This window comes from Artibeus jamaicensis, unplaced genomic scaffold, assembly GCF_021234435.1.
Source record: "Artibeus jamaicensis isolate MK-2021 breed Jamaican fruit bat unplaced genomic scaffold, CSHL_Jam_final contig_76, whole genome shotgun sequence".
NCBI lineage: Eukaryota > Metazoa > Chordata > Mammalia > Chiroptera > Phyllostomidae > Artibeus > Artibeus jamaicensis.
The window spans coordinates 4,986,261-4,998,520 of NW_026521954.1; the positions used below are offsets into that span (position 1 = coordinate 4,986,261).

At 47.0% G+C, this 12,260-nt stretch overlaps 1 protein-coding gene across 1 annotated transcript in view; it reads right to left on the reverse strand.

Annotated features, from left to right (window-relative positions):
* Positions 1-9,586, reverse strand: part of PGM2 (phosphoglucomutase 2) — a 29,742-nt gene extending 20,156 nt beyond the window's left edge. The window contains exons 1-3 of the mRNA XM_037140368.2: positions 9,437-9,586; positions 5,340-5,507; positions 1,324-1,430 (exon numbers count right to left, since the gene is read on the reverse strand). Coding sequence (XP_036996263.2) covers positions 1,324-1,430; positions 5,340-5,507; positions 9,437-9,520 — 359 coding nt within the window. The 5' untranslated portion in view covers positions 9,521-9,586. The remainder of the gene's footprint in view (positions 1-1,323; positions 1,431-5,339; positions 5,508-9,436) is intronic.
* Positions 9,587-12,260: the final 2,674 nt, after the last annotated feature.

Consider the following 12,260-nt stretch of genomic DNA (forward strand, 5'->3'; position numbering starts at 1 on the left):
TGAAAAAATCTGAGAAGCTAAACAGAGTTCGCCGCACGTGCCTACTGTCCATGCTCAGCTGGAGGACCTGCCCCGCCCTGGGGCAGTAAAGTGCACATGTGAACGGATTCCAACTCTGAGTTCAGGACCTGAAAAGTGACAGACCGATGTGCTGGTCCCACAGCACCCCTCTCGTAAAGGTGCTCATGTGCGTCCACCCCTGAGAGCTGCAGCTTCTCTCTTGCTTCATTAAAAAAAAAAATCACATTTCTGAGCCTGCAACCGAAGACCCAAAATCTTAGGTCATCCTGAGTTCAACCTGAGGACTGACGTCACCCCGTTCCCTTCCTCACAGCTGCACCTTCTTCCCTTTAATGCTCTTCTCTTAGACGACGGGTCCTGAAAGGCAGAGAGAGATCAGGACCTGGTGACCTCATCCACCCGTCGAGTTAACGAGAACCTCATTAATGTTAAATGTTTGTATGTTCTTCTAATCTAAGAAACTATACTAATCCTTACACTCTGAAGCAAAAAAAATTGCGTAATAGGGTAAGTATTCGTGTAAAAAAAAAAAAAAGCCCCACTACATGATTAAGAGCAGGGATTGGCAAACGACAGCTCCTTAAAAAGGGTTTTATTGAGGCCTGTTCCATTACGTACTGGCTACGGCTGGTTTTGCGCCATGTGGCAGAATCAGTACTTGTGACAGAAAGTGTACAGCCCACAACATGTAAGAGGTTTATTACTTGCCCTTTAGAGAAAAAGCTGGCCAACCTGTGGTGCTAGCCTCTTTATGCTTAATGTTAGGCTTCTTTTTCCCTTTATGATCTTAGAGCAGAGAAAAAAGTTACATGTCTTACAGGATTCAGTGACTAAATGCCTAAGTGCTTAGCTTACCCTCAGCACAAAATGACTGCTATTCTATCGTCACCATCATCCTGACTATTACCATCTCCTACAGCTAAGTAAGAGAGAGTCCCATTGGATTGCGACAGGAATAGAGTTTGACATGGGCATTCCAGAATGGGAAGGAGCTCACCAGGCTTATGAGTACTGGGAGAAAAAAATTACACTAAAGGAAGAAAGTGAGAAGAAACAAGGTTGCTACTTAACAAAATTTCTTTCATATAGCTATGTATTAAATTCTTAATTGTCAAAATAATTTCACTTTCTTAACCCAAACGTAAAACCAGAATTTTTAAAAGTTGCGAACAGAATTTACCCTTCGTTTGTTGTAGTTAAGCAATGAAGCTGACAAATGGCTTTCAAAAGCAAGCTATTGAAATAATGATTAAAACTAAAAGCACAGAACACATGACGAAGAGACAGAGTGTGTTCAAATACCTTCTGCTGCTGCCTCCACTCGCTGCATGAGCTCGAGCGTCAAAGCTGATCACGACACCTCGCTGCTTAAGGTCACTGAACTGTTTTTCAAGGTATCTGCAAAATCCCTAAAAACACCCCATAGGTTAAAAGAGTATGTATGTTTTAACACTTCAAACGTATATGGTAAATTGATCAATTTTTCTCTACTTCCACAGGAGACACTGTAGCAGAGAAGGGAGAGATTCCTTAGCAATTAAATAAGGTGAACAAACAGGAAAACGAAAACTTTATTGTTGATCTATATGTATCAGGTACTACGTTGGACACTTAATATCTAAAATCACTAACCCCTGGTCCACTTTGCCAAGAAGCCCCATTTTATCAATGGGGAAACTAAGACCCCGGAGGCTTGGCGACTCGTCCAGACACATGAGTGGCAGAGCCCAGATGCGTTCCCCAGGTCTGGTCAGGGGTGGTTCAGTGATGGGTCAATGCACAGTGTCAGGGGGTGTGGACTCCACTCTGCCACCTCCGAGCAAATAACGAGTTCCTCAGTCTCTTAGTGCCTCAGTTTCCTCTTCTGCGAATCAGGAATGGCAATAGTAAGTACCGCAAGGGGCTTTCGTAAGAGTAAAATATGCCAAGTGCTGAGAATCTAACACCACAAAAGCACTATGTGTTGCTGTCAGGAGCGTTATTGTTTTTGCTACTTTCCCTCAAAGCCTGCACTCCTTTTACACGAGTTCCAGGGGCCTGAGGACAGGGGCTTGCTTCCGACATTTCTGCCTGCTCCGTACCATCCGTAGGCCAACGGAACTCAATGCACTGATTAGATTTTGACAACTGACTGATCTAACATGTTCTGTGTTTGTTTGTGATACCGGTTTTCAGCAGGTGGAGGTCCCAAGGAGAAGATACCAGGCCACCAGCACGACACAGCCAATTATACACAGAGAGTACACGGAATCCGGGCTGGCGCGCCTGCTAGAAACGAAAGAACACACCACTGCTCTACTGCAGTGGGGGCGATGACATCACTTCCATCTGAAATGCGGAAGGTCAGAACACAACACACTTTGACTCCAATCAGTTTACAGCACTGGATGAAACCGGATTCATCTCGGAACAAGAAAACAAAGGTTGACCGGGTAATGAGGACGGTTCATATCACTCATTTCAGTCTGGCTGATCACTTTGGTAGGGAGGGCACCTCACAGCTGTGTTGCCGGGGCAGGGCCCATTTAGAATGCCTTTACTTTTTCCTAGACAGAAAGAAAAAAAATGCTTTGGGCCTATCTCCTGAGGCTGAGTGATACAAAGAAATAAGGACACAAGTGTACTGGTTTTGTGGGTTCCCCAGAAGGAAATGAGGTGCTCACCCACTAAGGCTTACAAAAGAGACAGCACCCTCTCCCCATCCATGGGTGACTCATGTTGTGGCCCCTAAGTTCATTGAGACATAAAGCATTTAGCCTTAGTCCCAAATCTTCCCACTTCCAAACTGTCTAATAAGACTCTGAGGCCGGCTGAGTCTAAGGACCCAGGAGAATGGCCGAGAGAAGACTCAGGGCAGGATGCGGGCGGTTCTCAGAACTGAAGGGTTACCCTAGGACACGAGAAATAAACTTCGGATGGCTTCAAAAGGACAAACTATGATCCACATGCAAAAGCTCCAGAAAGCTAGATTTCGACTCAAAATAGCGAAGCCATTCAATGACGGCAGTGCAAGGATGGAATGGCTCTTTCGGAAGACAGCAAGTTCGCCACCACTGATGCCCTGCGATGCGGTTAAGTAACCTAAGAGGAAATCATCACCTCTATGAATGAGGCAGAGCACAAAAAAGCGTCCCTCCAGTCTTTATCCTGTTTCCCTTCAGATGTTCTTGACTCACATGCATCTGCTTCTTAAATCTAGCCAGATGAACTTGGGGACACCATTAGGAGCGTCCACAGCAGAGACCAGCAGGCAGGGGGCGGAGGTCACGGTGAAAGCCAGCACCTCCCTCCAGGTCACGCTCCCTGAGGCCGGGAGTGGAAGCTTTCAGAAGATGTGGAAACTGCTCCTAAAGCTTTAAAAATGCCCTGCTGCTCTCACAACACTCTCTTAACTCTTAACACGCCTGCCTCCTGCTGCAGGCGTGGTTCCAGGGCAGGAAGGGTGACCCCTCTGCGGTGCTAGGATTGTGGGGGAAGTTACCCAAGGGGCAGCTGACTGTACGAGATGACCTTTAAGGGACTCATTTTAGTTTCTCAACATCCCAGAAGAGACCGAGTCCTCTAAGGAGGAGGGGGTCTGAGGTAGGTCCTGCGACCTTCCTGGGGACAGGCTGCATCATCCCTGGGAACTAGACGTGGATGACGGCAGGAGAAAAGACGCGTGCTCATCGAGAAGTCCACCGAATCCCCTACATCTGGGTCTAATCGGAGGTGAGACCAACTGAATTTTCCAAAGATGGTCATGCCCATACATCCCATCCCACAGGCTCCTCTCATGTGACATGAGGTTCCTTCAGTGACAGGTGGGTGTCTACATACCCTCTCCTTAAATATGAGCAGCCTTATTGACTTGCTTTTAACAAACATAATACAGTGGAAGTAAGTGACCTGGGGTGACTTTCAAGGCCGGGTTATAAAAGTCCATACAGCCTCCACCTGGTACCCACACTCTCTCTGGATGCTTCCCCAAGCCCCACATTGTAAGGAAGCCAGGCCACAAGCAGTGGTCCGGTCCCGGCTCAGATCTCAGCCGGGAGCCAGCAACGACCGCAGACATGCGGGTGAGGGAGCTTCCAGGTGGCCCCAGGCTCCTCGCGGGCCCAGGTGATGCCACTGTGGCAGAGATCAGCTGTCCCCAGTGAGCTGCACTCACACTACAGATCTGTGAGCAAAATAAACTGTTTACAATCACTGCTCTGGGTGATTTGTTCTACAGCCCTAGTAACTCGTCTTACCAGGGTTTTGCTACCACATGCCCAACTGCCTTTTGTGCTGGGAGGCGCGTGTCATTGACATGTGATCATGTCAATTTCTCCAGCCTTTTCTTTCCCAGAATTAAGATGGCCTCCATTTGTCACACGTCTAAATAGTTGAAGAGACAGGAGAATCTGTTCGCCCTCGCTTCCCTCATAAACAGACTTCTCCACACTCATTGGCAGCCCTTCGGTCTTGTCAAAGGCTTCATCTCTGTTCCCTCAAGTTGGGCCTGGACTCTGATAGTGAAACTCACAAACGAAGGCCGGGGCACTCAGCAACCGCTTCCACCCAGGCTCTGCCTTAACCTCAAAGCGAGCTGGCTCGTGGTTACTCTGGCAGTTAGAAAAGCTTTCCAATGCTTGCATCTGTGCAACTGCAACAAAAAGGGACTTGCACTGGAATGAAAGATCCACAAGTCTGTTCTTGTCATGATTATATTCCCAGTGTCTGGTGCATGGCAGGCACTCAGTAAATCTCTGTTAAATGAATGAATGAATAGTTGCATCAGTATGAAACAAGTGCTGCTTCAGCCAGCTGCGCAAGCCTTACTTACGGAGTAAGCGTCTGACTCCCTGTGCCGGGACAGCCCACTGAGACCTGGCCGTAATGAAAACAAGGGAGGCCTGTTAAACACAAAGGGGGCCTGGGGTTCAATTAATCACACAAGGAGGCCATGAGACTAAGGTGGTGTTCATGCCTTAGTAGCCTAAGGGAGCAAACCTATTAGGCGAATCAAAATCGAAGCTTGTAAATACCTCAAGGTTAAGAAATCAAACCTAAGAACAACCAGCCACACATACACCTGAGCTTTCCCAGGTAAGATAACCACTAGAGCTATAGCACATCTATTAATCCCCTTGCTTTGCTTCTGCTTCTTCTCCAGAAAAGTCTTTCTCCTAGCTCCTGTCAGAGCAGGGCTTCTAACCATTTCCAGTTTAGTGCTGCCTGATTCAAACAGATTTTTTGCCCCGATAAACTCTTCAAGTTTTCAATATGCCTCAGTTTGTCTGGTAACACTGGGCACGTGTTGAGAATAACTAAGTCACAAAAACACGTGGTACCTGTGTAGTCTGGATAATGGTCAAGTCGTTCATTCGAGACACTCCGGCGCCCATTGCGGCTCGGAGGCCAGCTGTCCCAAACTCCATGCGAGCCCCGAAACATCTCTGCAGTTCTGCTCTATCGCCTCCTGCGATCAGTTGTTTCACGAACTCCAAAGTTAAGGGATTCTGCAAAAGACAATGGCAAGTGCCAGACACAGCCAGGTAAATAACAGAACGAGAAATCTGAAATATAACAACAAAAACCCCACAATGATTCCACCTTGGGTGGAGGGGAATCTATCTCTCGAAGCTTTTCAATACTTCAGTATTGTGATGCTTTGTACATTTGAAATATAGAGTGGTTTTCGAATTATAATGAATGGTATTGTGATAAATAAGAAATATATTTAGGTTTAGAATAGTTTAGAATAGAAATATATACGGGGCGGACAAAAGTATGTTTACAGTTGTATGTGAAAGAGTTAATAAAGCTACTGTAATAATCAAAACTTGCATGTCTTTTTTCCATATGAACTGTACACATACTTTTGCCCACATCTGTATTTAGCCATTCCCTTTATAATGTATTATTTTCTTTCCTACCAAGACAAGCAATTTGGAAAAATGGAATGAACTTATAGGTTGAGGGGTTTAACACCAGAATGAAATCTCAGCCACACCACCACCCAGCAACTCTCTTTATTCACTTGGGCAAACAGTCTAGAATGTTCCTTACAAGATGGTTTTGAGGTAGTTTACATTAAATTAATGTAAAACATCTTCGTCTGCCTGGTACTTAGTTGTAATCAAACATTCATTTTCTTCCCTAATGTATTCAAATTTTCCCAGAGAGCAAAAGATTATATAATTAAAATCAAAACCTTATTTTAGTAGGGTTTCATAACTTGTACAGTGATGTCACATATCTGAATCCTATAATGACTTCGAGAGGCAGACAAATAACAAAACCCTTCTGCAGATGAGGACACCTCAGAGATTAAGAGACCTGCTTAAACTGCATGGTAAGCGTGAACTCTGTGCCTTTTCTCTCATACTCACTGCTTCAAATAGACAGTCAAGGGCCGTGTTAAGTTCACTTTACATGGCTCTTTTTTCTTTGTACAACAGTTGCAGAAAATGTTCAGAAAGAGAAAAATGGCAATCACGCCAATTCCCTACCAGACATTTTAAATTAAGAGCTCAGAAGAGAGGCACTACTTTATTTCTACCTTACACTCATCATTTCACTAGAAGAACATGCAGGCACGATGTGACCACACTATTAAACTTTGAAATGCTCTCACAATAAAACCTTGACCTTCTGGAATTAAGCCCAGATTTCCTGATTGTTTCAGAATCCAGAGGAATTGAGTGAAAGCCCCTGATCAGAGCATAAACTGACCAATCAGACTGGCAGGTGGCCCCAGTGATGGGTCTGGAACATAAAAGCAATTCAATTAATGTTTGCTGAAAGAATGCAAAAGCCAAAACTTCAACACCACACCCAATATCTGGTGAGTTTCAGTATTGATGTGGAGAATTCTGATTGGCCTTTGGTATCTACAAAAAAATAACTGGCCTTTATATCTATAAAAGACCAATAGCCTGAGAGAAACCAAAGGAGAAGTGATAAGAAAGTCCAGAGGGCAGCAGAGGTGGGAATCAACGGGGGGAATGACCAAAGCTGGCAGCAGCTACAGAGGAGGGGGAAGGCTCCATGGAAATGCGGGGTGTTTTGCTCCTGGGGGCCCAGGCCAATGAATGGGCTGCAATGCTCTTCAGCTAGCAGGAAGTTTCCTCTTGCTGCCAGTCTCAAACCAAAGAAATTGGGAGAGGAAAGAAGAGAAGTGGTAGCAATTACAAAGTAACAAGGGCCACAACCCCACCTCTGCCCTGTGGAAATTAGGTGTAGAAATAAACATTTCTTCAAAGAGAAAGTTTTAGGAACAATTCTTTACCACCTAAAAGTTTTCTACACACTGCGAAGTTACCAAGTTACCAGAAATGGAAGCCCTTTCCTTCCCTAGAGAATTACAGGCTATCTTTTCAGGAAAGCAGAAATGTTGCCAATAGCATCCAGAAACAGGATGTGCTTTTCCTCCACAGGGGCCAGAAGGTAAAGAGGGAGGAGACCGGAGACCATGCCCTGCTGACAGGACATGCAATCTTTCTTTACTCAACAACTACTTTAGGTCCAGGGAGCCCTCCCCCCCACCCCACCCGGCTTTGCTTTTCGAAAGTTTGTGTTACAAAAGACCTGCTAGTGTCTGTTTTGGTAACTGAAAGAAAGAAATCCAAAGAGGATTTTTGCCTTTACAAAAAAAAAAAAAAAAAAAGCCAGAAGTGAAAACAGCAGTCAGCCTGTGTTTGGCAGCAGCCACCACAGAAGCAGCAGCAGCAGCCCCAGCAGCAAGCAGCCCCGCAAGCTCCTGCCCCAGGAAACCACACTCAGCACCTCAGCCTCAGGTCACTAGAGCTGTGAACTGTGTCTGTGAGCATCTGAGCTTTATCTGGGCTCATTCCGTGCATCTTTTAGCAAGATGTGTCCTAAAGTATCGGAAAAGCGTAAGAGCTCATAGAGTTGTAGTATAACACTGGACATTATTGTTTTGATCATGATGAATGAAATAATGACAGTGTGTGTGAACTCTCCTGCATCCACCACCCATACCATCTACAGTCAGAGAAAAAAATCTTGAAAGCTGCCTGAGTTACTCTTGGTTCTGTCAGTATCAAGTGGTCTCTTCAATAATGAATAAGATGGAAAGTCTGTTGCTAGAGTGGACTGTTGGTGTACAACACATGGTGTTTATCATATCATCCCTGCTTTTAGTATATTTTAGGATTATTTTATGCTTTATGTGTTGTATGGTATCACTTGGTAGGTTACTTTTTGGGTCAGGAATGCTGAAAATATTTTCCTTATAAATTAATGGTAATTTCTTCTTTGCTCTTCACCCTTTGAGCTTGTCAATGGTCTCACGGGAACGCTCTGCCTTGGGATCGCGGAGGAACCCTGCGTCTACTGCATCCGCACTGTACAAATCGTGAACATTTGCCAAGGCGCGGTCAGGCCCCGCTACCTGGCTTGCTGGAGCCCAGCGCCAAGTAAAAAACGGGACCTCTCATCCAACAATTGTTAGGAATTTCAAGACAGGAGCGGAGTATTTAACCAAGCGCTGGGCCCTCCTAGAACGGGTCCTGTGCTCCCCCCGTGGGATGTCATTGCCTTTGAAGTCAGCCCTGGAGAGAGACATTAAACAAAAAAGTCTACAAACAAGCGACCCCCCCCCCCCAATCGCAGTAAAACCTATGAAGGAAAAGAACAGTGTGTTTAGGGAGAAATAGTTTATACCCTCAGGAGCCAGAGAAGGCCTGTCTACATAGGCCGCATTTAAGTTCGGATCCGAACCACGAGAAATGAGTTCAGCAGAAGAGAGCAGAGAACATTCCAAGACAACCAACAGCAGGCAGGAAGGAACCAGGAGGAAGCCGAAGACTCCAAGTTAGAGAGGAGAGAGGGAGGCAAGTCTGGAGCTGGCTTCCCGACTCTCTCTGTGCTGCAGCATCTAAGCGGGTGAACAGAGCTAGGAGTGCAGGGTTTAAGGGGTTCCCTCTGATCTCAGCAAGTCAGAGACTTGAGAAAGAAGCCTGAGGTCGGGCGAGCCCAGCCGGGCCCCTGGGAGCCGTGGGTGGGAATGCTGCTCTGGGAGCCAAAGGAAGAGGCTGACGGCGCGACTCCCGCGGGGGTGGGGGCGTGGGGGGTGGACACGTCCGACTGCGGAGGACCAGCGGGCAGTTTGCCGGACAGGAGCGCGCCCCCAGTGAGTCCAAAAACCCTCAGGTTCGGGCCAACCCTCCTCTCTCCCGGATTCCGGAACTTGCAGCCCCGGCCGGTCGGCGGGCTGGTAGTGTCCCGGGGCAGCCTTTCCCGGACAAACTCGGGACGTGCCCCACGCCCACGGGGCCCCGAGAGGCCTGGCCGCCGCTGAGTCCTCCTCGCCCGTCTCCCCGTGGGAGGGGAGGCCAGGAAGGAAGCACCGGCAACGCCTCTGGCCGCAGGAAAGGGGCGCGGCGCCTCCTCCCGGCGCCCCCAGCCTCCGGGCGCCTCTCACCTTGTCCCACCGAAGCCACCTGGCTGTCTCCTGGTCCAGCCGGGTGTCCGCGCCCGAGCCACAGCTTCCCTGAACCGCTGCCATCCCCACGCTGCCACCACCGAGCTCTGGAGGTGGCGGTGTCGCTCTGGCCGTCCCGCGGGGCGGGGAGCAGCCTGCTGAGCCAACCCGCCCGCAGGAAACTGACGCTGCCGCTGAACACGCCCCTTGCAGTTCACCGGCGCGCCTCTGGGGGGAGCAGCCGGGGTAGAAGGGTGAAGGGGCGGTGGTCCTTCCTACCATCAGTGAGAAGGTCCCTAGGTCACCCCCATCACACAACAGCTATTCACTTCCTGCTGTGCGCCAGGCACCGGGTCAGGTGCTGGGATCCAAGGATGGGCACACTCAGGACCCTAAGAGTTAAGTAGAAATTCTGAGGGTCAACAAAAACCGAGAAAATGCTTATCAAAGAAAAAGGAAAGAGGCCCTGGCTGCCGTTGGATTCCCAGTCAGGGCACATGCCTGGGTTGTGGGCCAGGTCCCAGTGCTGGGTGCGTGATAGGCAACCACACATTGATGTTTCTCTTCCCCTCTCTCTAAAAATAAATAAATAAAATCTTTTAAAAAGAACAAAAAGGGAGGGTGGAGACGGGATGGAAGAGAATGGAGAGTCCAAAGACTGCACTTGTGTGAACAGCTCACTTATTTTGGAGCAACGGGACAGGCCTTTTCCCACTGATGAATGGTGCGGGGTCGACTGTATATCCGTACAGGAAAAAGAAAAATAAACTTGAGCCCCTAGTCATGTCACAGATGCATTCCCGGTTAATTGTAGATCTAAGTGTGAAAGCTAAAATGCAAACTGCTAGAAACTAGCAGGGGGTCCATCTTTGTGACTGGGGATCACTAAGCCTTAAAGGAGATACGTGCAGTGGGTATGAAAAGTCCTGTGTGAAAATGTTTCTAGCAGCGTCATTTTTACCAGCCCCAAATTAGAAACAACCCAAATGTCTGTTAATAATACAATGGATAAATACATTGTGGTATATTCATACGGTGATATAAACACATTATGGAATATTCACACAGCCATACAATGAGCTGTTATCATAACAGCACAGATCGACCTCAGGAACATTATGTTCAGTGAAAGCAGCCAGATCTCCCTTCCCTCCCACCCACGCCCGTCCAAGTACTGGGTCATTCCATGTACACAAAAGTCTAGAAAACATAAAAATATAGGGGAAAATAGATCCCTTTTAAGAACTGGTGGTTGGGGAGACTGGCTGAGTACAAAGGGCATAAGGGAATTTTGTGGGTGATGTAACTGTTTTGTATCTCCATTGCCCTTGTGACAAACACAGCCATGTTTATCAAACTCACGGGCCTGAATTTCACTCTCCAGAAAGTATCCGGCCACACAATATGAAAAATAGAGACGTTTATTGAAGAAGTTACAAGAAACATTGTGCATAGGATGGTAATGCCTCAGTCCCCTTCACAGTATGCACCTTGACAGTACGAACCTTCAAAGTGTGCATACTTTGGTGATAGTTTGAATCAAGTCCTTAGCAACTGCAGCACGATGTTCCTTCTGCTCTGGTAGCAGAATTCACAGAACGAATTTTGCCATGACATATTTCATGCGGAGATCCTGCGTCCAAATCTCGGGTACAGTAATGTTTGGTATCCACAGATCAGTTCCAGTTCTTGCACTGTCAGGTGCCGATCTTGGCTGATCGCAGCCAGGACCTGTTCTATATTCTCAGGCGCTCTGCTTGTTGCAGGCCTTCCAGAACGTGGGTCACTTTCAACAGATTCTTGACCATCTTTGAAGCATTTGTGCCACACTGGTATTTTGCTGCACTCATTGCATCATCCCTGAAAGCCTTCTGAATCATCCAACTAGTTTTCACGGAGGAATGTCCCACCTTAACACAAAATAGGGGACAGATTCATTGCTCACCTTGCTCAGTCATTTTGGATGAGACAGCTGTGTAGTATATATACTTGCTCGATGGAGTCTACGGCCTCCACTGACTGCACACTCCAGTCCACTCTCCTTGACCAACAGGTTACATCTATGCCATGCAAACTCTCCTCATTATAGTAACAATGGCTGGATGTTTTCTGGACAGTCCTCATATGTAAATCATATTTGAATTTTATTAAAGTCTTAAGATTGAAAACTTTAAAAGTAGGCAAAACTGATATGTGGACATCAGGAGAGTAGTAATTTGGGGAAGAAAAAGAATGCTTTCTGGGAGTCTGGGACCCTTCTATGTCTCAACCTGGGTAGTGGTTGCTCAGATGTGTTCACTTTGTAATAATTCACTGGGCTGCACTTAAAATTATGCATTTTCCGTGTATTCTATTTCAGTTTTAAAAAGAACACAACATATATCCAGGATCTGTGGTATCTGCTTAAGTGTAATAAGACTGGCATATCAATCACATAATTACCCCAGTGAATACGTAATTACAAACTGATGAAACTGTTGGAAGGGAAGCCAGAAGATTCACACGGATGCACGTTAGGGGCTGTGCTAATGTGGGGAGCATCCCTGACCACTCGAGGCTTGTGTGGAGATAGATGCCAGGGAAGGATGCCAAATGCTGTTAAAATTGGGGGAGGCATGAAGACCGCTTTCCAGATATAAAGAACCACAACCGGGGTAAGAAGAGAAGAAGGATGGGCAGCCTTGGTCTCCTCTCCTGTTAGGTTGTCTGCGTGTCTGCCACACTCAGAGTTGTCTCCTTTCTCTGCACCAGACCAACTTTCTTTTCAGGCTCACTGGGACTGAAACTGCAGGACACAGAGAGCCAGAGGTCATGCTGGTCTTGC